At 39.5% G+C, this 27612-nt stretch overlaps 3 protein-coding genes across 4 annotated transcripts; all 3 read left to right on the top strand.

The window, feature by feature from the left end:
• Positions 1–393: 393 nt before the first annotated feature.
• zmat1 (zinc finger matrin-type 1) lies at positions 394–9386 on the top strand. 2 transcript variants are annotated; one of them, XM_030052586.1, is made up of 7 exons: positions 394–568; positions 3807–3913; positions 4025–4108; positions 4597–4732; positions 4975–5268; positions 5431–5521; positions 7383–9386. In XM_030052586.1, the coding sequence occupies exons 1-7, from the start codon at positions 430–432 to the stop codon at positions 8401–8403; spliced, it is 1872 nt and encodes a 623-aa protein (XP_029908446.1). In that variant the 5' UTR covers positions 394–429; the 3' UTR covers positions 8404–9386. The 2 variants fall into 2 exon arrangements, with proteins under 2 accessions (XP_029908446.1, XP_029908445.1); XM_030052585.1 differs by having other exon boundaries at positions 4594–4732.
• Positions 9387–12852: 3466 nt separating this feature from the next.
• cd8b (cd8 beta) lies at positions 12853–18381 on the top strand. Its single transcript, XM_030052456.1, has 8 exons — positions 12853–12962; positions 14451–14805; positions 15079–15089; positions 16182–16274; positions 16751–16840; positions 17062–17095; positions 17601–17652; positions 17799–18381. The coding sequence occupies exons 1-7, from the start codon at positions 12908–12910 to the stop codon at positions 17644–17646; spliced, it is 684 nt and encodes a 227-aa protein (XP_029908316.1). The 5' UTR covers positions 12853–12907; the 3' UTR covers positions 17647–17652; positions 17799–18381.
• Positions 18382–25297: 6916 nt separating this feature from the next.
• Positions 25298–27601, top strand: cd8a (CD8a molecule). The gene is made up of 6 exons (XM_030051007.1): positions 25298–25452; positions 25630–25956; positions 26074–26163; positions 26351–26458; positions 26757–26796; positions 27014–27601. The coding sequence occupies exons 1-6, from the start codon at positions 25404–25406 to the stop codon at positions 27060–27062; spliced, it is 663 nt and encodes a 220-aa protein (XP_029906867.1). The 5' UTR covers positions 25298–25403; the 3' UTR covers positions 27063–27601.
• Positions 27602–27612: the final 11 nt, after the last annotated feature.

Raw genomic sequence — 27612 nt, 5'->3', positions numbered from 1 at the left:
AGGGGAGTGAGTGGGGGAGATTATATTTTAATTAATGGGCTATTTAGGCAGTCATCTAGACATATTAAGCACCAGACACATAAACAATCATTATTATAATCATTTTCTGGTGATTTAATTTACTGGGGTCAAATTGACCCTGAATGATGCAAGATGTTAGTGAATGTGAAGGTAACCAGGGTGAGTGTTTTTTTTTTTTTTACGAATTATTCGAATGTATATTTATTTGTGAACTTAATTCTCTTTACGTTTGAGGACTTGGGCTCGGTCGGATTACCTTGGCATGAATGGGAAACTGATAATAAAATTGACTAAATAATATTACAGCACATTAACGAGGCGTGAACCTGTGGGGAAAAGGAGGAAGAAGTACTGAGGGCAACCTACCGACTTCACCGCGCATGCGCCACACACAGCTAGGAAAAAAAGATGGACGCCCAAAGTGTCTGCACTCCACAGCTTGCGGAGTCAGACGCTGAAAAAAACACTACCAGTACCCCTAACGCGGCTTCTGTAACAGATGCTGACATAGTAATAAACACTAAAATAGATAGTGCCCAGGTTGAAGGTGAGTTTGCCTAGAACGTGGAAACAAATTCAGCTGTATGGCGTCAAAACTAGCAAAGCTAACGTTAGCTTTCTAGCTAACTGGCTAGCCACCTCAAAAGCGAGTTAGCTAGCTCCTTAGCTACATACGCTAATGTCAGTTAGCTGCGGGAAATGTTGCATTTACTTGCCATTCTGTGGTGCCTGACTCGGGAAATGTTGTATACCTCCCACTATATCCCATCCATGTAGTTACTTTTAGCCCAGTTAGAGAGGGGGCCTCGTCAAAAACAAAGGTTTAAAAAAAAAAAAACAAATACTCGTATTCCCAGGCCCGGAAGTAGCTAGCCAGGTTGCTAATTAGCTTGCAAGATAGTGTGTCTGCAAACTCGGCCCCCACCCAAACTACAAAGTTGAGCTCTCACTGGCACCTTAGTCACAAAACAGGCAAATTAAGTACTCAGTTGCCTAAATCAGGTGTTAGAAAGTGGAGCACGCCAGTTTGACCCATGATACAACGTGTTGGATGACTTTGTAGCTGTCACACCTGGAAATGAATTGTGGAAGTATAAGTCAAACAGAGCAGTTAACTAACAAATACATTTTTAGGTATAATAAGGTATGCAAATTTAGAGTCATCAGCATTAGATAGAGGTGGGGCCATCATTATGCTGAGGGTGGTTGTGCTTTTCAGTGATAAGTGTAATCCCTATACAGTCTCAATCAGTGTGAAAGTGACAGATCTCAGGTCCCCCGCACTAAAAACCTTTGTAAGCAGTTTGATAACAGAATAATAGCATTGTAAGTTTTAACATGGTATATCAATGGTGATTGCTCAGTTTATAATTTATTATTATTTTTTTTAATATTTCATAGCAAGGTAGGGTCAGGTAATCTACATTTATTGATACCAAGACGTGATAGTCTGAAAATTTACAAGAGCTCTAAGAAGGAGTTAAATCCCCTCTGAAGCTTACCCCAAAACAGTGGTTAATTGACATATCCTTCAAGATATCTTCAATTTCTGTTCTCTTGTTAACCACTACTGTGATATTCAGTTGGTAAGTACTTTACAGTATTTGAAAGAAGAGCATTGCATAGTGAGACGTGGTCACATGTCATTTGTGTCAAAATACTTTGATTAATGGCAAACCTTTACTGCAATTATGGATGGGTGTGCATATTTTTATTTTCTAAAGGATGTATTATTATGGGAAAATTGATGCGATGAGATGCTTGCCAACACTGCAGACTTTCTACAGTAATAGTTTCCAAATATTTTGCAGAGATTGATATTTGTCATCATGATGAGGAATTTCATAGTCTATTAATTTCATAATTTTGATTGCCTTCCCCCCAAATTTGGCATTTAAGCATGTCACAAATTGTTAGTCACTATCAGCTCATTAAAGCATGTTCATGAATCACATCCTGCCATTAACTATGTACACCATACCCACAAATTTTCATCAGTCAAACCATGATTTCCTCTAAATGATGTGGACACTGATTATTGGCAAAAGAAAGAAAACTTTTTTGTCTGTTTTTTCTCTCAGACATATCTTGGTTTCTTTTTTGTTAAGATCATTTGATTACTGAGGTGTCTAAAAGTAAACGCTTTAATTTTTTTTTTTTAATTGTTCTTGCCTGGTGTAGCCGTGAAAGTGCCTACACACAATAACCAAATCTCTGCTCAATCCAAATGATGGGCTTGTTCATTAATCTCAAGTCAAGCTAACACGAATCATATGACTGCCATGTAGCAGGACGTTACAAATTCTTGAGGGAAGAATAACACTGGGCTACACTTAACCACTGTGTTGCAAAGCTATTATAATATTTAGTGCTGTTTTTTCTCAGTTGCTCAGGTGCTAACACTTTGGTTCAGATAATTCGCTTTGCTGCCACAGTGCACTGTACAAATGTATTCATAGTAAAATGCTGTGGACTTAATTAAAAAAAAAAAAAAAATGCACTCAAAATCAGCATGTGTTTTAAAGATCGTTACTGTTTTTTTCAGGTCAGTTTATGTAAATGGATGAATTCATATAATCGAGCAATTTAAAAAGTATTAGGCTACAAATGAATTTCTTTTATTCTAAGATTTAAAATGATTGTGCTCTCAGTTGCAGAGATGATCTTATCATAACTCATTAAAATGATTCTGCACGCTCTTGATAATTATGGCCGTATATATGTTTTTATTGCTTGAGTAAAACTGAATAAGTTCTTTAAATTTCACCGCTTTCAGTCATCTGAATAAGATCAGCCTTTTATCTTGTCTGATGATTATTATTGTATTATCAGTAGTCAAAATATTAACATTTTTGTAAAATGTTGACATTTCATGATAGACTTGCTGGTCTTAGTGAGCCAGACCATGCTCCAGATAAGGTGGACTGCAGTAAATCTGTCTTACATTGTAGCAAATCATGCAGCAGATGTTTAAATTGTACTGCTGCAAAGCATTAAAACAGGTTGGTATTATGTGGGAATTAAGCAAAAAGATCTTCAAATGGCTCTATAACATCGAATATAAAGAGACTTAGTTCACTGCTGTCCACGGAAACACCTCAGGTTTAGAGATTTATTAAATTATTCACATTGGATAATTCCTTTAAATTTGGTCCTCAGTGGCAGGAGAGTCAAATATTTAATTTTATGGGGTGTATCATTTCCAACTCATTATAGTGCAAGAGCCCAAATTAAATCGAACAACAGGGCAAATGTCAGTTGAAATCACTATATGGACTACTAAATTTTCGAAAATACAGGCATTTGCAGATTTTTATTTGAGTGGTAAGTGTTTCTCCCAGTGTTAGCTGGATTCATGTGATTCCTCGGCCTACAAATTAATTTACATGTTGAAGAAAATGTTACATTATTTTCACACTGTGCAAAGGCTACAAATTTTGATACCCTTCATTTTTTCAAGCACTAAAAACTGATTTGTGTAGAAATGTGTTGCTACTCATTTATTAATGAATAAAAAAAAAAAAAAAAGCACACACAGGGACTTTTTTTGTATTATTGTGCAGCTTTAACCCAGAGCTTGGGAGCTACACTTAAGTTATGTTATCTAAAATAACTAAACATTATACAAAAGTGTGTGAAAGGGACACTAAAATATGTTGTTTGATGTTTTGTTGTGTAAAATTGGTAATTGGTGTGTGATACATTGTATGTGACATGAAACTGAGTCATGATGCATTTTATTCAGTGTGACAGAAGTGACACTGACATATGTTTTGACATCACAGGAGGCCAGGGTGAAGAGGAACTGCTGAAGGGTTTACTCACTGACGACTACTGCCACGTGTGTGAGGCTGTGCTGCTGTTTGAATCTCAGAGGCTCTCCCACTATGAGGTGTTTTGTGCTTCCTCAGAACTGTGCTTTGAGTTTCTGTATGTTGTGGTTGTCTTGATCATGTGAGGACGGAGCCTTTGTGATAGCGTCTCCTATGTCTTGTGACTGCAGGGAAAGAAGCATGCCCAGAAACTCAAGCTGTACCTGCAGGCCAAGAGAGCTGAGAAGATGAACACAGAATCAAGTGGCCCCCAGGTTAGATTTTGTTTGGGAATTTGGGAACCATCTTGAATAATTTACAGAGCAACTGTAGTATCAGTTTAATTTAGACGGCCAAAATCACAAGCAGGAAAGTAAGGTCAGGTCCTTAGTGTTATTACACTGTCCCCCTTATCAAAGAAAGATCAACTAAGAGAGAAATGCCAGGAATAGAAACCACATAAGTACTTTGATAGAGTTAGGAGCAGCTAAATGCAAATTGCAGGCTGGTGCAGGGCTCTTGGCAGCCCTGTGCACCAGCACAAGGATTTCAAACTTAATGCAAGCAGCCAGAGGCAGCAAAGGAGAGTGTGTAAAAGGGAAGTGATGTAGGAGAATATGGGGAGGTTGAGGACGACGTGTGGCGCGTTGGTCAGTCTAATTTTCTCTTCCCCACCTCATTAATTGTTGTCAGTTTACATTTCATGCCGGGAAGCAAATATTTGTCTGTTGACAAACCAGTGTTGTGTTTGTGTTCTAAGCAGAGAGCCATGACAGCTGACAAGGACCATTTCTGTAAGCTGTGTAACATGGTGTTCAGCTCAGCGGTAGTGGCCCGCTCACATTACGAGGGCAAAGTCCACACCAAAAATCTGCGCAAACATGGCTTTCAGCCCACAGGCAAGTAAAAGTGTGGTTGAATACAGATTTCATTTGAACTGATTTATAGTGGAAGTTGAATCAAATTATGATTGTGATTCAGTTTTGTAACAACACAACAGTTCTATGCCCACGCACCCTGTTATTGCAGCGCATATTATGGCACAGTTTGGTTCAGTTGCCATCTACTCATCCAGTAAAGCTTAAACAAATCATACACAAATTGGCATGTCATAATTGATCATCTTTCTCTTCATTTATAGAAATCTCATCTCTCAAGGGCACTGACATGCCTACTTTACCTAGCCTGACTCAGGCCTCAACTGATGTTGATCACAAATCAGCGGGAGACGGCGGCATGGAGTCCCTGGGTCCACTAGCCGCCGCTGCCCCCAGCACCGAGGTGGACCTGAAGGATCCCAACAAGTACTGCTCGCTTTGTGTGGCCTCCTTCAACAATCCACAGATGGCCCTGCAGCACTACAATGGCCGGAAACACCAAAGGAATCAAGCCAGACAGGAGCTGCTCAAAGAGCTGGGGGACGACACGCAACAAGGTACAACTATGATGATAAAGCTTGATGATAAAAACATTTTTTGTTTGAAGACATCTGTTGATACAAAGAAATGTAAAGGAGGCAAATCTCTGAGTGCTTTAAACCATTTTTCATTTGATCTTTCTCTCTGCTCCTATCCCACCTATTCCTTTTTACCTTCAGCGAACTCCCTGACCTGTCAAATGTGTGGTGTGGAATTTAATTCGGTGGAGATGTACCAGGCCCACATGCAGGGAAACAAGCACCAGACTAAGTAAGCTCAAGAGAATTTACCACAAACACACCAAGTCCGCTGTTACTGCTCCGTTATTTATGTCGCATTCTCACAATTCACTCTCTGCTGCGCTGCACTGCACTTCACCTTTCCCTTCTTGAAATTTCACAGAATTGTTCTTTAAGATTATAGCCCCTTGTTGCAGGTTATTTACCTCAATATATCATTCTTAAACACAACACTAACTTTTAGAAGTGGTTACCAGGCTGGCAACTAGGCCTCAGATTTTGGTAGCCAAAATTACCAAAGGTTGCCATATTCTAATAGGCAATATTTGAAGTCCTTAAAGTCCTATGTAATTATACTCCATATCTTTGAATGTGTGTAACACTCAATGTGAGGTGTGAGAGTGCCATTTGACTGATTGATCCACTGACTGACTGTTGATCTTTCGACAAACACGTCTTGTGCTGTGGGAAAAATTAATTAACCACCTTATACAAGTGTATTCCAGTTAGCCTAATTAAATTGTCTCTCTCTGCAGTCTGCTGTAGGGCTGTGGGATATGGACCAAACATTCAATCATGATATGGACAATTTCATATCTTGATAACGATGTATATCACAATATAGTATGTTTTATGTAAATTTGATTTTAAAAATTATCTACAGAAAATAACAAGAATCATGAACATTTTTTGTGAACTAAATACAAACCAAAATCACTTTAGTTTATCTCCTTTTATTTTGACATAACATTGATCAGAACTGATGTTTGCTTCTGCTATCAGCACTTGCCTTTCATGTAGCCAGCATCTTTTGGCTCCCCCTGTACTGTTCTGGACTTTGTCACGCGCCTCCATGCTTGTTACTCAAGCCTATGGGTAGTAAAAATGCATTCCAGACAACTCAGAGCTCTGACACAATAACATAAAATACTGCTGCAATGTGGCTGTTGTGACAGTGACAATAGAAATCATAGAAGAGAATCTCTAGACATTTTTCTTGTCACAGAAAATATATTGTCATATCACACAGCCCTAGTCTGCAGGAGTTATTGTGACAAGTTACGAGTCTCTTTGCCACAGCTGACAGAATTTGTTTTCGCTGTGGGACTCGAGGGGCTGCCTTATGGTCCTTTTCGACTACTAAGCTTCAATCAAAAGCTGAATCAAATGGTCAATTAAACTATTGTGATGCATCAGGCTGCTTAACTTATTTCAACCGCCTGCTTGCCCCTGATGCTTTTAACACAAGCATTTTTCACTTGGCAAGCAGCACCTCCTCCTGGCTACCAGTGAATACCAGTGAATAGCAGCCTCCTCCAGCCACTGCTGCTGCAGTAGCTGCTGTGAAGAGGCTGTATTCCCATCACATCCTGCTCACTTTCCCAGGACAGCGGCAGTGCTCCAGCTAAGATACCAGTATGTTGTTTGTTAAATAATGCACAAAAGGCATTCAAACTATGTTGTTCTCCAAAAATACTGAGGACATTCACCTCTTCCTAATCCAAATTGCTGTTTGCTTCTTTTTTTTCTTTCGCCATTTGTTTTTGCAGGCTGTTGTTAGGTGCTGGCTGTTTTGTGCTGCAGACATCTGATAATAAGACATGTTTAAGGAATTAAGATTAACAGCACTGCTTGCTCTTCCTAAAGATTGCTTTTGCTCAGGCTTTAGTGTCACATCCTGATCAGGACCAGAATCAGGTTCCAGGAAATTTTTCCAGAACTGCAAATGATCCCAAAACACGTGAAATAGCCTTAATGACATGGCATGCTGAAATTATTACAGTCGAAAAGGGCCAAAGTCCTCAAGGTTCCCTAACCCTAATTTTGGTGGTAGTCACTTTAATTGCCCAGATGAATAGAGATTGATTTCCTGTTAACGTGTTTCTGATCAGGGAGAAGAAGGTCATCGACCTGTGCAAGACACAGAAAGTCTACAGCTCGTTTGCAGATGAGCTGGCCGATTACATAGAGGTCCAAAAGGCCCGTGGAATTGCGCCGAAGAGCAGCCACGTTCTTCCTCAGGGTGATGAAGCAGTGGAGGGCGAGGAAGATGAAGAGAAAGAGGAAATAAAAAACAAAGTAGATAGTGTACCATTCAACATACCTAGGCTCAACTTTCCTCCACATTCTAATCAACCTCATCAGGCCTATCCTGGTTCGTTTTACCCAGCTGCAAGGTGGCGTCCTCCATACCAGGGTCCTCCAGCTAACTATGGCTTCAAAGGAATGCCCTACGGTTGGGATTATAACTTCCCTCCTCCACCACACCTAGGTCCAGGCTCTCCACAGTTCCACAGTCGGCCCATCGGAAAGAGGAGGCGGAGAAACCAGTCAAGCTCCTCTTCATATACTACTTCGTCCTCTTCTTCCTCCTCCTCCTCCTCCTCCTCCTACAGTAGCAGCACAAGTGACAGTGAAGATAGTGAATACAGGCACAGAGAGAGGAAGAGGAGGATTAGGAGGAACAGGAGTGAGAGAGGGAGGAGGACACGAGAGGAGGGTTCAGACAAAGAGAAGAGGAGGAGGAAGAGACGCAGGAGAGAAAGAGACAGTGACTCAGAGGAGAGGAGAAGAAGAGAGGAAGATGCAGAGTCAGAAAAAGATGGAAGGAGAAGTAAAAGGCAGAAAAATCATGGAAAGGGGCGAAGGCAGGAAAAAAAATCCCGAGGCGAGGACTACGAGGAAGATCAAGGGGAGAGGGTGGCAAAGGATTTAAAGCCAGAAGGACTGCTGGAGGAAAAAGAAGGGACAGAGATGCACATGCAGGATGAGACTAATGTTGAGCAGGAGGAGAGAGAGCAGGCTAAGCCGTCCAGACCGAAGCACAGGAAAGAGAAGAAAAAAACGAAGGAGAAAGTAGACACTAGAACGGAGGAGGAGAAGCTGTGGGATGAGTCCATCCTGGGCTTGTGAACCCAAGAGGCCCAGGTGAACTCTTTCTTTTAGGCTAATGTTATTTAGGCCTAAAGATAAACTTGTCATAAGCATGGCATTACACCTCTCATAAACAATGTAAATCAAAATAAATTCATGGCAGTTTACAGTTAAAGCTGCTCGAACTATCTGCTCTGGTAACTAATATGTGTGATTTTTCATAGGCATGCTAGCTGGCTAGCCATGTTTACCTACCTGCTTAGCAGCAGTCACTTTTTTCCATGCAAACCTAACACATACTTTATTTTTAATTTGGACACTCAATGTCTTTGATTGCATTTGTGTGCACAATTATAAAAGGTTGGTTGTAATATTGAAGATCTCTCTCCACATTTTCTAACCTATTGTGTGAAATTATTAAGTAGTTTTCTTTTCTCTAATTTAAACTATATTTAATTTTATATCTGTGCTCCTGACTGTGATTTGATAGACTGAGGTCCCATTAACAGCCTGTGGTTGGTGCTGTTGAACTTCATTCAGAGCGTCAGTGAGCCAAATAAATGCCTGTGTTCTATGATGTTAGAAACATAAATCATGTCTTTTCTGTTGAAACTTTTTTTGTGCTTCCACTCAGTATGTAAGTATGTATGTATCTGCATATGTTTGATTTAATGGAATAACAAAAATATGACTTTGCAATGAAACAAGTCTATGGCTGTCACATACTGCAGTACATGAAAAAAAAATTGCCTACGTCTGCAGTGCACCGCTTGTACGCGCAGGCTTTGGATGTGTTTGCATTTGTGTTTGGGGTCAGACAGGTGCATAAGTTGAAAATGAGGACAGCTCTTGACAAACTAAGAAATCCATGTTAAGGTGCATTTAGTGACAATTGACAATAGTTGATTGGACCCGCATGTACCTGAAAAGGACCATTCCTTGATCAATTAAGATAATTGTTTTCACAGTGCTCACCACTGCAATATAAAGGAGATAAAAGGAGCTGTTTTATTTCACCCTTCTTTATTATATTGGCATTTTTTGTTGATGACTTATGATTTACAGAGTGATATTTCACTTTTTAGGGCATACAGGGCTTTGTAATGGTTTGACTATCAGTTTCAGCTGTTTTGGTGATCCATACTTCCTATAGAACACTTTATTTTTTAACAATCTATAAAAATAGACCATGGCAGTATTTCATAACACATCCAGGCTCACGGTGCACAGTATATTCTTTGTTGCGCGCCCTTAAACATTTTGTGATGTGCTTTACGAGCAAGACAGCCAATAAGATAATAAAACTACCCATCGCCTAATGTAAAAGCCGAGTTACACAAGAGCACAGCTGTGTATGAAGGGGTGGGGGTGGGGGGGTGTTACACAGCGCCCCAGAGGCTTGCAGAACCAAGATCTGCCCTCATTTTGTGTTTTGACTTGGATCTCATCCACAGGGGCTTTTCTGCAGGATTTCAGCTCACAAACGTGCTCAGATAAATTGCATGTGGCTGAAAGGCAGACATAATCAAATAGGGTTAATAAAGTTTTAAGGATCTTGGCTGCAGAATTTTGTATAGTCCAGAAAAGTACAATGGGCTGTGGAAACAGGAGAACAGAGTGTCACAATTTTTTTTTTCAGCAGACATGATAGAGACAATAGAAAAAAGTAAAGGATCAAATCAGTGTTGCATAATTAGTAATGATGAATGAAAATGAGTCAAACTTAAGTGATTCTAATTGTTTATTTACAGTTCTCAGTCATATGGAGAAAAGAAACTGATGTTCAGGGTTGTTAATTGTGTGTTACTGGAATCTTACTAAACTGGGGTTTTCAAACTTTTTTTTTGCTATGGCCCCTGGTATGAAAATTTATGAGTTAAGTATCCAATTTTTTTCCTGTCGTAGTTGGATTCTGGCATAGATTAAAAGTGGCAAGATAAAAACATGATGTAAAAACACATTCATTTGAATCAGTAATTTTTAGTGAATTAAATTCTAGTGAAATTACACCATTCCTCATTTTGCTGAGGACGTCCTGGAGGCGTCTGAGGGGCCCCTAAGGGTCCCTCGCCCCCACATTGAAAACCACTGTTATAAAGTCTGTGGTGCTACAACTACCAGTATGAAAAACTGGTTTCAGTTATAGTTTTGGAGTTTGCTTATCAAAACATGTTAGAGTAGATCCACATGAAATTTAATATTTGTCAAATACACTCTGCTATGCTCAAATTTGGCCATCAAATAAATGTTTTGTCTGAAATACTTAAAAAAAATGGAGTGATAAAGGTTAAGAAGATATAAGAGATGAGCGACATCTCAGCTTGGCAGCTTTTTGTGCCTTGAAGCCTCAAAGCAGAGAGCCCAACAAAGGTTTGACTGCGAGAGCGACGGGCGGAGAGCAGCTCTGAAGCCCCCAAAGATCTCCTGTTTTCAAAGAATCCTGTGGTCTTGTTCCCTGTCGCGCTCGAATCCTCGGCCCCCGTAGAAGTGTTCGGTGCCCACATCCTCCCTTTAAGACCCCCACCTAGGCTGCTGTACACCATAAACCTTACATACACATACAACAACATGTAGACACATCATACGGCTGATTGAGGGGGTCTCAGGTGTCATCCAGGAGCTCAACTCACACTGTATGTGTTCTGTCTCATCAAAAATGGGCAAACAATTGAGTTTGACTCTGTAATAAGTTGGTCAGGATGGCTGCCTATCAGTGAGATGTAATTACTATGAGAGAAATGTCCTTCAAAAATACACTGTAAAAAGAATGAACCAATTACAATATAAACACTGAGAGATCTCAAGTGCTTCACAGAGTCTCAGCATTGCACTGTGCCTCTTTATCTGAGACTGTTCATTTATTTGAGAGAATACTGGTGATCAAGCCTGAACCGCTGACATGATTTAGGGCTCACTAATAGGCTGTAATGTACCTTATGAGCCTCTCACCAGTTATCATTTAAGTGATAACTGCATGCAACAATCTTAATGCTTTCCTTGAAGAAAATATTAATTTCACAGAAGCATTTGAAAGACTGAACATTTACATTCGTCTTTTCACCCAACATACCCATGACAGCAGGATGAAATGGAGTTTACACTCCATTCACTCCCTCGTGCCCTCGTTTTCAAGTAAGATGGTATACTATTATAAAAGCCGTGCACCTTTTTAATGCAGTGTGATTCAGCTGATATGTGCCGAAAAGACCATCATCGAAAAGACAAACATGATGACAGCCTTTAGTGACAACTTCTTAGACAGTGCTTAATGTTTTGTGAAAATATGTTTATGATTGAATCCAATGCAGATTAAATGAGTGAAAATATAGGCCTTTACTAGATTTGAGGACAATTCATTGTGAAGCAAAGAAATTCAGGGGGCAGGTTTTCTTTAAATTTGAATTGAAGAAATACAATGAAGGTTGACATAATCAAGCTATTAAAGACAATATCAAGTATCAAGTTAATGTTGATTTTCTATTAAGTAAATTTGAGTTCAGAGTAAACTGCCCATATTCCTGTGTCTCACAGATGCTGTAAAAAGTTGAAAATCTTTTCTGCCGTATATCATAAATATATGATGTTTCTTAATTAGTCAATTTCTCATGCTCAGACCTCAATCCATGTTTCGTTGTATAGCAATATATTTCACTTTGCACTTTCCACTGCACTTCATTTGCTCGTCTGAACGTAGTTCAGAGTTGTAATCAGGAATGAGACAGAGCTGATGCGTCTGTCATGTATGACATACAGCAGTTGATGCATTATAATCCAGGCATCATGTCTTAGGTTCTTTCACATCAGTTTCAAATTTTTAATTATCTTTCACACTCAAACCTGTAAAAAAACAAAACAAAAAAAAACACCTGGCTGAGTTTTCACATTGCCGCGCTGTGCTCTGCGCCATGAATGTGGGACTCAGCTGAGCTCTGGGTCACACACCTGGGCAGAGACCACAACACTGCAAACTGCTGCTCTCTGAACATACAGGCGTTTTTTTATAATGGTTGTAATGTGCTATCATGTCAACTTGGAAGAAATGTATCCCCTGTAGCAGTTTTCACCTGTTATGGATTGGTGTGATGCACTATATGACAAGTCTTATATGTCAAACTGCAACTTTTTCCTCTGTAACACCCACCACCTGAGTTGCAGATTCCTGGGTATGATAAAAACATTTTTGGACGATAAACAGTGAGGTAGTAAATCTTCTTTTTAGGACGTACATTAGGTGGCTGTTGCCTTTTAAAGTATTTTGTTTGACGCATTTCTGCGTTCATTATCAAATTTGATTAATTTACGCTGCAAAGTGTGTGTGTGTGTGTGTGTACATGTACATGTATATCTGGATGTGCATCCTGGCTGTTATACGGCCCTCTCTGATAGGCCGTGTGTGTGTCACATTGGGGTGTTTCCTTGACGACTCAGGCCCTGCCAGCTCAGTTCCTCCCATCATCTTTGACAGATAGATAGCAGGAAAAGAAAGAATCACCAACGACCCTCAGCTAACACTCAACACGCACACGCTGACAACAAGGGCAAAATGACCCCCCCACCACTGGCATGGACAGTACTGACCGTGTTTCTTTGGACGTCAGGTAAGACCTCTAATTTTCTCTGGTTATGGTTTCAGAAGCCTCCAACGATATCACCACTGCACTCCTGGCAGAGGCCTTTAGCGAATGATGTGCTTTGCTGCCTTAAATCTACAAAACCTGTATCTGGGGTTAACCCTGAATTAAGTGTGCATCAATCAGTGGCCCGAGCTGTTATGTGTTTGTGCTGAAAGCAGACGCGGCAGTGCTGTAGATCAACCAGCAAGTACAATACAGTGGCCTTTGGTGTCGACTTTGTTCAACAATAATGCTCAAACCACCCAATACCAATGCAATGAAACACTATTTTAAGAGAAGAATAATTGTAGTGTATGTTATTGCTATTGCTATTATTAATACTTTAACACAATTTTATTAATTTTACACATTGTCACAGAGATGATAAATAATGGCGTGATGATGGTGCACCACAGTAAGCCCAAATCAGTCTCAGCGTTGTGTTTAGTTTTGCCTTGTGTTTTTCATTATATCGCTATATCAAGGAGTTGAAATGAATCGTATTTTTACTGTGCAGCGCTACTCATTGGAGCGAGTTTTCCCTCAGTGTGGTATACGGTTCTTTAATGCCACTAATAATGAAGTTATATGTTTCGTACATCTTTATGTTGACTGTTGGCAACTGTGACAAGGTTGAAATTATTCAGCCTTTTTTCAAGTTTTTTTTTTTTTTTTTTTTTTACACAATTTAAAAGCAGTCAGTGGGATCATTTCACTTATATTCGCCTTTACATATTTCCCAACATTTGTGACTGCAATAGGTATATGTTTACATGCGTATCTTCAAAGGAGAGTCAATTCAGGCGTAGGTGCATGACTCTAAAATTAGATGAAATAACACAATTTTAGGCAACTTAAAGTTCCTTAAAACATTGCATAAATGTTAAATTAGTCTCATAGTGGAGCGGTTTCACAATCCCACCTTCATAGAGGAGTTTGTAATGTTTCCTCATAGTCTGCTCCATTTCCACTCTTGCAAAATTCTTGTTTTGATGATAACGTTCTCTAAGCGACATTAGCAGTTTGGATTTTTCAGATTTTCTCTCTCTTTTGATGCATCATCTTTGATATTTATCTTACTGTTACACTTTACGTGCAGTAAATCTTAGGTTAATGATTTTTGTTGGGGAAACTGATACTGTTGCCGTTTATTCGTTTTGGGCCTCAACGCAATTGGTCGGAGAGCACAATTCTCGGCGGATTTTTTCAATAGAAGTCCTTGACTTGAAATTAAAACTTGTCTCCTATTCCTGTGCTGTGTGTTATGAATGAAAAAAGCAAAACAAAATAACATAAATTCTACGTATTGTTTGTGATTGATTAGGAGGTCCCATGCTCGCATACTTAAATTGAGTTTACAGTGTTACAGAATCACAAACACTGAGGCAAGACAGAGCGCTGTGGAATTTGTGCAACATAGTGTGTGTTGTCTATTCATCCAAATTACAAAGTCTTCTTGTTTTCCCCTGCCAGGTTCCAGCCGGATCTTGCAACAAGAGTCGCCCCCCATTCTCTACCCTGAACTCCTAAAAGCAGAGACTGTTTCTTGTCCTTGCCACAGCGAAAATTGTGACTTTGTCTACTGGTTCCGCACTCTTTTCAATGACGACAGCGTACAGTTCCTGGTTTCTTGCAATTTGGCTGACCGCTGTACCCACGGCTCTGACATTGTACAAAGCCGCTTCAAGGTCAGCAGTTCTAAAGGGTCTTTTTCGCTACGCATCGCGGATGTGACAAAGCAAGATGCTGGGATCTACTCCTGCGTTGTGAAGGTCAGGGGACAAGAGGAGGTGTGGAGGCCTGCGGCTGTTGTCCGACCTGGAGGTTTGTCATAACAATGTGCTGAAACCTCTCCAGCTTCTTCTGGACCTGAGCTATGAAAAAGTCCAGGAGCTACGAGAGGTTCTCTACATCTGACTGAATTCAGGTGGCAGGTGGATGAGGAAGTGATCGAAGATGCAAACTTGAGGACGTGCATGTAGCCTTTATATCGATATCCAATACATTATACAATTTACTATAGTTTAATAGGAAAGTGATGGTACTATGACTGTGGGATCAAAATGCAGATGTCATTCTACCATTCGTAGAAATGAAAAAGAATATTGAAAGGTTAACATCACCACTTTTGACTTGTATCCTACTGTATCTTCTAGTCTTTCTTCCCATCACACCAGTTGATTCGGACGAAATCTTGTGCTGCACTGTAGTGCATCTTGCATCTTACTTGCCTGAGAGTGTGGCTCTCATTACAGCGCTATAGGGTCAATAAACTCAGTCCAAAAGCACTGACAGTGAATACTTGCTCTGCAGTGATGTTGGTAGAAAAATATAAATGTGAATTATTTTAATTATACCACTCACATACACTTTTAATACTTTAGTGCTTGTTGTTGTTTTTTTTTCTTTTCCTTTCCAGCTATCAGCAGCTGCCTGCCTTTAAGCACCGCTGTGTAAATAGTGCAAAATAATTGTTTGACAGGTGAAGGACCTACTGAGAATCAAATGGGTACATGTCTCCTCACAAACGGAGTGCTAATACGTTGCAAAAACATAACTTTGGATTTGGCCGTTTTTGTGAATTATTTTTGGAGCATCCATTGGGCTGTTAGGAATGTATTGGAGAGCCACACCTGGGCAAGCGAAACGTAAGTGCAGTAACTGGTGAGATTTTGGTCAGGACGGGTCAGTATGGTGGAAACGGATGGGCCACCGCAGCGGTTCACTTGGTAAAGCACGTACCCGCTTACTTTAAGGTTGGCTCCTCATCGCAGCAGCCCGGGTTTGACTTTGGCTCAGGCCCTTTGCTGCATGTCATCCCCTGTCTCTCCTGTTACTGCTCTTCACTGTATCTATCTAACTAATCAGAAATGACCTGGAAAAACCTGGAAAAAGTCCCCACCAAGAGCGTCCTTTCCAGCATTCTGGAATTCTGGTTTTCTGGGATTCTTTTTACTTCGGTAAAAAAAAATACTCACAGTAAAATGAAAGGGTTGAGGTCAGTCCATGGCGGATCGTCTCTCACATTAATGCAGTGTGGCTAGGGTTAGGGTTAGGGTTACACTGCAGACTTATGTGCAGTGCAGTTCAGATTTTATGTTAGGTATCCACTATTATCAATGTGTCTTTAACAAAATTGCTTTCCATTCTTGCTCCATTGTTGGTTAATGAAGCCTTTTTTTGTGGGTGTTTGATATCTGACAGAGAAAGCTCCAACAACAGTTAAGCCAACAACAAAGCGCAAACCCCCAGTCGTCCCTGTCTGTCGCTGCAGCAAGACCAAGAAACCCCAAGCCAGTAAGTTATTAAAGGTTTTCATGGAGTTAAAGTGCCGCACACTGAGTTTCTGAAAAAGCTTAAATTTTCTTGTACACTTTTAATATCTTAGTCGTTATCATGTCAGTATCACAAATACACTTGTGTTTTATGACATATGATTGAGTAATTTTAATCTCTGGTTTGTTACATGTATTTTGAGAACAAAATATTGCATCTGTAACAGACTATTTTGCTTCTCTATGAATATAATTTTTTAAGTTTTGTAAAATTTTTGGCCGTTGTTTGGGATTGATACAGAGGACAATGCTGTGGTACACTAATAATGGGTAACAGCTTGTAAAAAAAAACTATGGAATGGAATGGAAATCTAGGTGTGTCAATTGGATTATAATTGAATTATTAGTGTGCATGTAAACGTACTGATTGGTACCTACCCTGCAAAAGGCTGCAGTGTAATACAGTGAAACCATGTATTTATTGTGTTTCTGCTCCAGATTCATGTGGCTCCATGGTTTTGTGGCCGTTGGTTGGCCTCATTGCTGTCCTGGCTGTAGTTCTCATCGGCACTCTGTACTACTTCAGCCGTAAGTAGTCGACCACTTTAATACAAACTCAGCAGCTAGCGCTCACTAACTTATTGTCACTGACCAGTCCATGTCTTCACTTCACTGTCATCAGTCGGACCACCAAAATAAAACCTACATCCTGCTTGACATTCGACATGTGTGATACAGAAAAAGCAGTTAGGGAAGCAATAAAAGCTGAAACGTTTGAGTTGTTGAGCTGTTCTGTTGTTTGCTTGCAGGGCTGCCCAAAAAGTGTCGACACAACTTTGTGAAGTAAGTACGCCGCTACAGGGTATGAAGACATCTTGATGTTTTTTTTCCCAATGGATCTTACATAAATAGCGTATTTTATGTTTGTTTCTGCTGCATTACAGTTGTAATGGCAATTTCTCTTTTTCCTTCAAACATTTTCACTCTTGCCATTACATAGGCTACATAGGAGGGGCATTAGTGATCTTTACGCAGAGCCAAAAGACAGAAGGTCCAGTCAATCCTCGTATCTTTATTGAAGAGACAAAACTATATGACATACCAGCTCTGTCCATCCTCCCTGCCTCAGGTCTGGTGAAAACTTGTGTGCCCTCCTCCCCCCTGTGCCCACCTCTTCCTGTCACCTATGCCCAACATATATCCTGTCTCTAATCACTGCCACCATGTGTTAGAAATAATAGTGAACGCTAAGTTTAAAGATAAAAAATAATGAAAAAACAATAATATGCCAACACTAAATTAAACTGCTCCTACAACAGTCTAATCTCTTTGCTTGTCTTCTGCTAAGGAAAAGACATTTGACCAACAGCAACACATCTGCGGCTTACACCTGACTCAGCGTACGTACTCTGCTTTCATGATTATAGTAGCACTTGTATAAAACAGGTGACACATCAAATGTTTTAAAACGCTGTTATATCAGCCAAGATCACCAGACATTTGCTGTAAGATTATGTTGTTTGTTTGTTTGTTTGTTATTCATTAGCAGATGTACGATGGAGATCGCTGCAAGGCGGGCCACATGGAGGATTTCGTCACTAAACAGATGTGCTCTCCTGGCAGCAGTTCACGTCTGCCTTACAGTAAAATGTGTGCATAGCTGAAGACGAGTTTTATGTTTCTACAGCACCAGTAGAACCATGTAATATATTTTGGCTGGTTTTTCAATAAAAGTATTACAAGAAAGGTTGAGCAGGGTTACATTTTGACCGTGTACTGTAAAATCCTGTTTGTATTAATAATTTTGATTGCTTTATATAGAATATTTACATCTCTATGTAAATGATGTTTAAATTTTTGTTGAAACTTGTTCGAGAATTCATATCAAAATCCGTATTACTTCATATTAAAGGTGCACTGAGAGTTTATTTAAGTGAGAACCTTTTATACTCCATTTATACGCATAAACTATCTTTGAGTGGACTGATGATGAGAGCCATGCAGACTCAATGATCAAACTGCATATCTATTTCTTTTTTTTTTCTTTTTTTTTTTCTTTTTTGAATTACACAATCAGTTTTCTAAATGTAGATACAATGAGCAGTCGTGTCAGGGAAATCAAAAAAATCATTTGCTCATTTGGCGTTTTCTCATTTTCTCGCCTATTTATTTTCTATACTGTAAAAGTGTTTTTGTATTCCAGAGCATTCTGTTCATTTTTACAGCATTTTTCAAACATTCTGTTAACATGGCGATCTTGAGATATTCTTTCTCAACTACGTTTTACTGTGTAAATTTATCAATAAAAAAACGTGTATCACCAAACAGTTACAGTGTCAGCTGACTTTGGTGTGAAGTGTAATGCTAGTAATGGCATGTCCCACCCAGTTTCAGGGGTGTGTGTCCATGAAGCAATGCACAGAGCTCCCTGAAAAGGAAAATGGGTCATTTTCTATGTCTGTTTTCTCAAAGACACACTGTTCTTTTACACAGCCTTTAGAGAAACGTCAAAATGCAGTTACCCACTGATTAGTGATGCTAAGACCTGTGTGTGTTGACTTCCTTCGCCTTATTGTGTTGTAATTTCAAGTTTTGCGTGCATGTGCATGAGGATGTGCGAGCAGATTGACAGAGCTGGAGGTGGGTGTTGTACCTCCATTGTCAATATTGAGTTTGGCGGAAGTTGTGTAGGTGAGTGATGGGGTATGGTTTCTTCCTTTACGTTTGATGTGTAACCTTGCATCACATTCAGTTTCTGTTGATTTGCCTTCATATGTGCAGCAGTTGAATAATCGTGGTTATAATTAATTGGTTTATAGTTGTGAACTCATGTAACAGCACAAAGTGGTCACAAAAAGGTGTGTATCTGTCTCCCCCTGTTTTTCATCCTCTCACTCTTGTTCTTTCACACACCTGTGCGATTGAAGAGGGTAAAGAAACAACTGTGTTTGATGGTTCTTCAGGTCTGTGTGTGTGTGTGTGTGTGTGTGTGTGCGTGCTACCCTTTCCTGTGTGATGGAGAGAAAGAGAGAGAGAGAGAGGGAGCGAGGAGAGACAGAGAGGCATTCACAGAGATGCTATCGCTTCTTTCTCGTTGCTCTTTCAACTTTGAGCTTCTCATCTTCACTCTGAAACAAAAAGACCACAGAAATACCACAGACCATACCACAAACACTGACAGACACACACACACACACATACACACCCAGAGAGAAACAGCGCACTGCAGTTTTGAAATGACAGTACACTGAAAAAACCCTGAAGACAAACCTTGAACTCGCCTTGCTGTGTTTTATCGCAGCTGTACTCTTCCTTTAACTGTGTACATAATTTGTACACAGCAGAAAATGCTGGGAATTATGATTAATTAAACTACGAGTGTGTGTGTGTGTGTGGGCATTAACTGTTTTGTTTTTCACAAGAGAAAGTCGACACGCAGTACACAGTACAGGTTATAGATTTTATTAATGTTTGCAATTACAAGGACAATAAATAAAAGTCACAAGTTTGATTAATGAGGTTGTAACTATGAAATGAATGAAGATAGAGTGAGATTATTTAACATGTTAAGCGGTTATAAAATACACTTTCTGTCACAGGAAAAATATATTTTGTGTGTAATTCTCAAATTTTCTTTTCACTATTTATGAGATAATGAACTGTTTCTCCATTATTCCAGTAAGCTCTTGCCGCCATGCACATTTTTCCATTTTGAGAATTAAATTGTACCCCGTACCCACAGCAAATAAGACAAAGCAAGCCAAAATGATATGTGTGCACTCCTGCGTCCAGCATCCTGCTTTTCAGGAGACAGTTTGTTATTTTTTTAATGATCAGTATGGATAGATAAGGGGAAAAAAATCTTAGTGGAAGTGGTAACATTAGAGGCTTGAGAAGCCACAGAACAAATCACATCAAATGAAAGAAGAAAGTCAAACATCACTTTTTTTGTTGAACAGTGTGTGTGTGTGTGTGTGTGTGTGTGTGTGTCTGTGTTACACCACATACCGTATTACTATATCAGTCTCTCAAAATAGTCCATCGTCAATTGTGGAAAAAGAAAGTTCTAGATAACATCAAATCACATGACAAATATCTGTAACACAATAACTTATCTATGACTTTTTTTTTTTTTTTTTTTTTATTGTTACCAATTACAATGAGATATGAGTATATCTCATTGTATTCCAAAAGCCTGACCAGGGACAAAGACTGCAAATTAGCTGAAGCTAGACGTCTTATATGCATCACATTTTCCCTTTTTCTGTGGCAATGTTGTATGTATCACCCCTGTCAAATAAACATTAAAATAAAATAAATAAACAAATTTATAACTAGTTAAAATAAATTATGGTTAAAGTTTAAAAGTTCTGCTTCTATAAAGAAATACTTCATGCAGGCAGTAGATTGCAAAGTTTTTAAAATCCAATATATACTTGAATAACCGACACAGATTAAATTCCTTGTTTGTTTTAAAATGTAATTAATATAACATAATCTGAACATGAAGGCATGCCAGTTGCACCATATCGTGAGGGGAAATGTGTCTTCTAACTGCAGCTGTAGAGCTGCCATTTTCTATTTTGGTTCATTCTAGTCATCCCAAACAGAGAAGTATAGAAGCACAAACGTATAGAAAAAAAAAAAAAACAAGTAGATCTTAATATGATGAAAAATTGTAGCTTTAGTACCTGTGTAAAATACAAAAGCCTCACACTAGAGCCATGATGTTTTTTACTTGATTTATAGCTATTAGATTATAGTTATGAATGATGGTGTTGATGATGATGATGATTCAAAGAAGTGATGTGAAGAAAACCGTAACATCTGGCAGCTGTTTGAAACCCTGCAGACGATACATGACATTATATCCAAGGTCATGCCTTAATGGCTGTAACCGGCTTATTCTACATTTACCTGCACATGCTACAAGAGAAAATCTGTTTTATTTTTGAAAGTCAGATTTGTCAAAAAAATGATCTCACGTATTTGTCACACGTGATGTTATTTCACAATGCAAGTCAGCGAAAACTCCTCACAATAGTAACATAGTGAGTGAGTGGTGATTGTTTGTTTGTTCTTCTAATTTCCGGGAGCTGTAATTTGCCCTTCTGCATATACTCCGTGTCGTGCTCTTGTTTTTCAAATTCAAACAGGAAGTGTCAGTAAAATACAACGTGATGAACAAATTTTTACAAGCAACATAATTAGCCTAAAATGAACTGTGTACTGTTTTGGATAAATATCAGATAAAAGTCCAAGTGCATTTCCACCTGTGAAATGTCAAGAGGTCTGCAAACCTTTAGACATAAGAATTTGCATATTTAGCATATCATTCTTAGAGCATTCAGCTCCCTTTTACACTCTATACTGTATTATGGAGACGGATTTATAATTACTCCCTTCTTGAACAAGTGCAGATGTTTTGTTTATAAAGGAAGTTATTAATTGTTTGTCTTGGATAATTGACAGACGCTCAACCATGTTGTGGACTATTTGTGATTTCATAAGGATTCATTTACTCTGTGAAGAAGTTTCAAGAAGGCTGAGTGTCAAAATTGTGTTGCCATGATGCATTTGAATGAGGTTTTGCTGCTGGATTATCCTCTGCCAGCTATTCACCATTCAAAAAGCAAGTTGTTGTGTGAAGAAGCAGCAGGAAACAATTTTCTACATTTTCTAAAAAGAACGATAGGAACATCCAGATCAGATAAATAACAGCCAACTAATTTACACGAGCAGTGATAACTGGGATTTTAGACCCATCTATTATAGCTGTACTCTGTGTGTGTGCATGTGTATGTGTGTGTGTGTGTGTGTGTGTAGTGTCTGCAGTGTATGTTTGCAAGTCCTTCACGACCTACCCTCCATTTCTGCTCACTCCTCTTGTTGCTCTTGGTTTCCTTTTCACAACTTCATATCCCACAATGCCTGGGGCTGCCAATCTCCGGTGAGCCAATGTGATCAATATCTGGTGAACAAGCTATTGATATTTGATTGATTAGTATTGACAGCGCTGCCATTCTCTTGAGAGAAGAACGGCAGACTACGTTTGAATCTCAAGTTACTCTGCAATGCTACAGTAAATGTTAGTGGGACTCTCCTTCTCATTGGCTTCCCCTGGTCACCCACAAATAGACACACACACACGCACACACACACACACATACACACACATGCACACGCACACACACAGAGACAGATGTGAGTTTCAGGCTGGTGACCCCCTGTGTGACTAAGACAGGGAACCCCATGCAGGTGTTAGGAGACATCAATTTATTTGTGTGTGTGTGTGTGACTCAACACTGAAGCAGAGGTTTGGAAAGGTGAGGTGGGCTAACTGACAGCGTCTTGCCGGGGTCTTCCCTCTAAAAAAGCATCAACAGAATCCCCTGCTGACTGAAAACTACATGAAACCTGAAACCGACGCTGTTTCCATCGTGATTTCACTGGCATGGACATGCACGTCATTGCCCACCCCCACCACCACCACACACACACACACACACAGAAAGTGATAACATGGCAGGATACAGGAAGGCTTATGCAACTCAGGTGAGTGGGATACCTTTGCCTCTCTCTCTGTCTAATTCTCTTGACATTAGTGTCTCTCTCTCTCTCTCTCTCTCTCTCTCTCTCTCTCTATCCCCGCCCACCCATGGAACAGATTAAACGCCCACAGCCGCGTTGAGTGTAAGCACGCCTATTACCAAATCTGTGCATTTACTTTCCATCACTGTGCAGGAAATAGGACGGGCCTAGCAGTTGCGCCACAGGTGGTGCAGCTTTCTCAGTTCATCTCAAGACAGTTTCATTTCTTTCACACCGGCAAGAGCAGCTTTCACATGTGAATTATTTTTAATTTAACTTCAGTCAGTGTGTGGGCCGCTTGCGTCAGTCAGTTTGCCTCATGTGCCGGGATAGCAGATGATGCTTGACGCTTTCTTCCTGGCCGTAGCCTTTTGTGTCTCTGTTGTTAAGAGACTGTGATGATGGAGTGTGGTGGTGGTGGTGTGTGGTCTGGGCTCGGCCGTGGGGGAGAGTTAGGTGGGATTGTGGGAGCTCAACTGGCACACTTTTACCTGTTCTCTAAATATGCCTGAGGAGACACACACACACAAACACACACACACACACTGGAGCTGGGGGAAGATGACAAACTGAATGTGTACCATCTGGAGTAACCAGACATGAGTGGAGGTGAAGTCAAACCAAGATGCATATTTATGTTTTAAAGCACATGTGTAGAAAATTAAAAGGACAGTTACAAGCAAACATGTGCTTGTGGCTGTGTTTGGGCTCAGAAGAACCAGTGCCAACGCTGTCACCTGTTACTTTTTGACAAAGATATTAAAATATTAAAAAAAAAAAAAAAAAAAAAAAAAAATCAAGAGAAAGTAGGGCTCAACACATTAAGCAACAGCAGTTGCAATTTTGCTGGAGTGATGCTAACATAAATGCATACCGGTATATGGGATGGTCGGTCAATCTAGTCCATCCCATAAAAGGTTAACATGGCTGAACACAATAAACCTATCCATGTTTTAGATTATCTTAACTTTACACTAGACTGTCTTAATTTGCCAGCCATGATGCTACAAAACTGTTCACAAGAGTCTGAGGATCATATTTCTCACTGTTTTGTACAGCTGCAGATGTTAATATCAGCATCACCTTTGGGGGGCGATATAATCAACATAATTGGAATTCATCTGAAAAACACTGTGGTGACTCTTCACTAAGGAGACATTGTTTAATGAGTTTGATGAGGGCGTAATTTGTTTAATCTACTAGTCTACAAGTCATAACTTTAAGTGCACATTTGCACATTATGTACCTTGTTTACACTCAGCTTTATTGTTTTAAAGTCTTTTGCTGGTCTCATACTGCTTATTTGTTAAATTCTGTACTCTACTTGTTCTTTTTCCTCTATTGATTTCTGTTACTTTTTTTCTGCAATGAATTAACATTTCCATAGGGATCAACGAAATGCCATCTAATCTCATCTCAAATACTATCCAGTCTGATGTTTTCAGCATAACCCATGACTTAAGGAAACATTACAGGTGCCATTATCAATATTATATTTGCAACAATATTATAAAACAAAACTTGTTTTCTGGGTGAGTTCTGAAACATTGTTTTTGGATTGCTTTTATGAATATTTCGCTAATTGCTAATCCTATATTCTTAATGTAATTACCTTATTCTCTATGATAACTCAGCTACTCAGCGTGTGTAGACATATATTGTATATTATTATTATAATATATATTATATTACAGAAATTATAATGAGTGTGATACATGGAAAAGGACAGCTGTTTTATCAACATGGAGGCTGTAATCCAGACCCGTATTTGATAAAATGTAATCTCAGGGATTCCCATCTGATAACATTTAGTTATACCACAACTGTCTATACTGTAGCCTGGCAGATTAACAGTGAAAAGTATGAAACTATGTGAACAGAGTCATTTACACATTCTCTCATAGGGCTAACATCATGTTAATGAAATAATAACCCCCTCAAGGAGCCCTGAGGGCCCAGGGGCCCAGGGAACCGCTGCTTTAATCAACACTCGTCCTGTCTTCTTCCTCACATGTCGGCCTGCTGTCTCTGACGTCTACAGGCCTGATGTCGGTGGCAGTGATGACGAGGACGGCAACAACCATAACAAGAGAATTATGAACTCATTAATTCCTCGTTGATTCTTTAAAGACGACCTCATTATTTCAACAGTTAAGGGTTAGGGTAGGTGTCATAACACATCTGTCCTCCATGGGTGTTTATTTTGATTGACGCGGCTTATTTCGGCCTTTTAGACCTATCACTGCACCAGCAGCTTGATGTTATTCACTGCCCCAGATCAGAGACAAAGGTCACCATCACTTCTCTGATATAAGGCAGTGCTGCAAAAAAAGGCGATACAATGTGCATAGCATAGGTGGGCTCCACTTCAAACATCTTGCAGATCAACTTGATGCACAAGCTCTCTGCAAAACTCAGCTGCAATGATCCCATTTGACATTGCAGAGAAGAAGGTTACAGCTGGGGCGTGGTTAGATATCTTGCCGAATTATCTCATAGCAGGCTCCTATAAACACCACAAAGACTGGTTTAGAAGCTATCGCCGTCTCCGAGAATAAAAATGGACCAAAAGACAATTCAGGCACTTGTCATTCTGCTTTTGTACCAAAGTAAGTTCAGTTTAAAACTTATATAAACTACTATGTGTTGTAGCAGCCTCAAAGTATAGTGTGCTCCATAGTCTGATGCTTTTGGACGCCTATGTCAGGTGAACTAAAACAAAAGATGTATTTAAATTATGATTTTACAAATGATATTCACTTTCTCTTACTTTTCACACCTTTTAGACATCACTTCAGGAGCTAGTAAGGATGGACAGATCATCACAAAGGGCTCATCTGTTACTATCACTTGTAAACCATCTGCGCCAGGCAGTTTGCTCATGTGGTTTCGAGCGGTGGACAACAAGGGTTTGGAGTTCATCTTAACTGTCAATAGCAAGGGCGAGGTAAAGGGGCGCTCTGATTCCATCTCCATCTTCAGTGAACACAAAATAACGGAAAATATCTTGGAATTGAAGTCATTCGAGGCATCGCGCGATAGTGGCATGTATAGCTGTGCATCACTCAACAGCAACAAGTTAAGTTTTGGTCCAGTGACACGACTTGTTGGAGGTGAGCTCCCGAGAATTCCCATATAAACTGACTTTTTATATCATAAATTCTTTGTACAGCATTCATGAGTCCAATAAAATACTTTTCAGTAATAATCAGATGTTTTCCTCCCTTCAGAAACGGTTAAAGCAACAACACGTGCACCAATCGTCACCACCCAAACGACTTCCACAACTACCACGGCCTGTGTTTGCCACAAGAAGCCAGGTAGATGTTCTTACTTACATAAATAAAACACAGGGCTTGCTCCTGTGTGGCTCTGCATCTCAGGCCGACACAGGCTTAGTGAGTCCTGGTTGAATATTTACTGTTGCATCAAGTCCAAAAAAAAAAAAAAAAAAATTTGAAACTCGTTACCACAAATTTGAAATGAACTCTAATCCATGTCTTTCAGAGGAGAAGAATCCCTCTATGTCGTGTAATCCCATCATACTGGGCCCACTGGCTGGTGGCTGTGGCCTTCTTCTGCTGCTCCTCATCATCACCATCTGCTATTGCAACCGTGAGCCTCATTTTTCACATTTTCTATCCTCAGTGCCGGCCCTAAGTACAGCTTCATGACGGCTGTTGTGTCCCATTTTAACTCGGATGATGATTAATTCATTCATTCACACTTCTGTAGCTCTGTGAATTTCAATCCTGAACGTCAAACTATGTGGCCAATTGAAAATTCTTCATATTTTGAATTATATTTTATTTTTTTTACCCCCTAAAATTAAGAGTATCTATTTCCTGCTTTTCACATTTTAAACTTGGAGTTTAAGAGTAAAGTTTTTGATATCACTGTTCATTTGTTTTAGGGATAAGGACACGGAGATGTCCTCACCATTACAAAAGAAAGTAAGTTTTTTGTTTGTTTTGTTTTGTTTTAATAGTGACAATGCGCATGAGCTCATACATTATTAGCATTTGCCACTTAGTTTCAGTGTTAAAAAGGCAGTAAGAAGCCATGACTGAAGTTTAATATTCTCTGTCCATATTGCCTTTGTGTTCTCATCTGAAAATTTGCTGTTTTATTAAATGTTTTATTAAATAAGTTGTTTATTATCTCATACAGGCCGCGGATGCCTCCAGGAAAACAAGTGATGCCTAACAGACATGTCTGATGATCTTCGTTTGTACTATATCTTGTAATGTTCTCGCTTCAGTTGGGTTTCTGGTGTTGATTTATTACTTTAGGGGATGCAAAATATTGCTTTAAATAGGTTATATGTCATCAGGCAAAGACGTTGAACGATGCAGTTTACAGTTTACTTGCAGCAGGCCCTTTGCCGTTTAGCACAACAATTACAAAGTTCTTACAATTTAGAAAGAAAGAAAGAAAGAATCAAATACTTTCAAAAGTCTTCAGAGCTGAAACATTTTAGTTTGAAAGCAAATGGCGCCCTTTACCACCGGAGCACGGCGCTTTCAGATTAACCGGCTGTTCAGATTGCGACATGTAACACAGAATTTATATTTACCTAATCCCTGTAAATGTTAATAATAAATACTAGCAAATGTGTTTGCATCTGGACACTGTGTGCGCATATTAAAAATTAAGATAGAGCACTCTGATGTCTGTTCATTTGCAGAATGTAAAGAAAAGTAGATGCAAAAATTGTGGATGGCATTTTTGTATGCATGTTAACTTTTTCATTTATTAATATTAGATCT

Source organism: Myripristis murdjan, chromosome 5, assembly GCF_902150065.1.
Source record: "Myripristis murdjan chromosome 5, fMyrMur1.1, whole genome shotgun sequence".
In the NCBI taxonomy this organism is placed as follows: domain Eukaryota; kingdom Metazoa; phylum Chordata; class Actinopteri; order Holocentriformes; family Holocentridae; genus Myripristis; species Myripristis murdjan.
The sequence above is the reverse complement of the archived record's forward strand: the minus strand, read 5'-3'. Positions and strand labels throughout refer to the sequence as shown.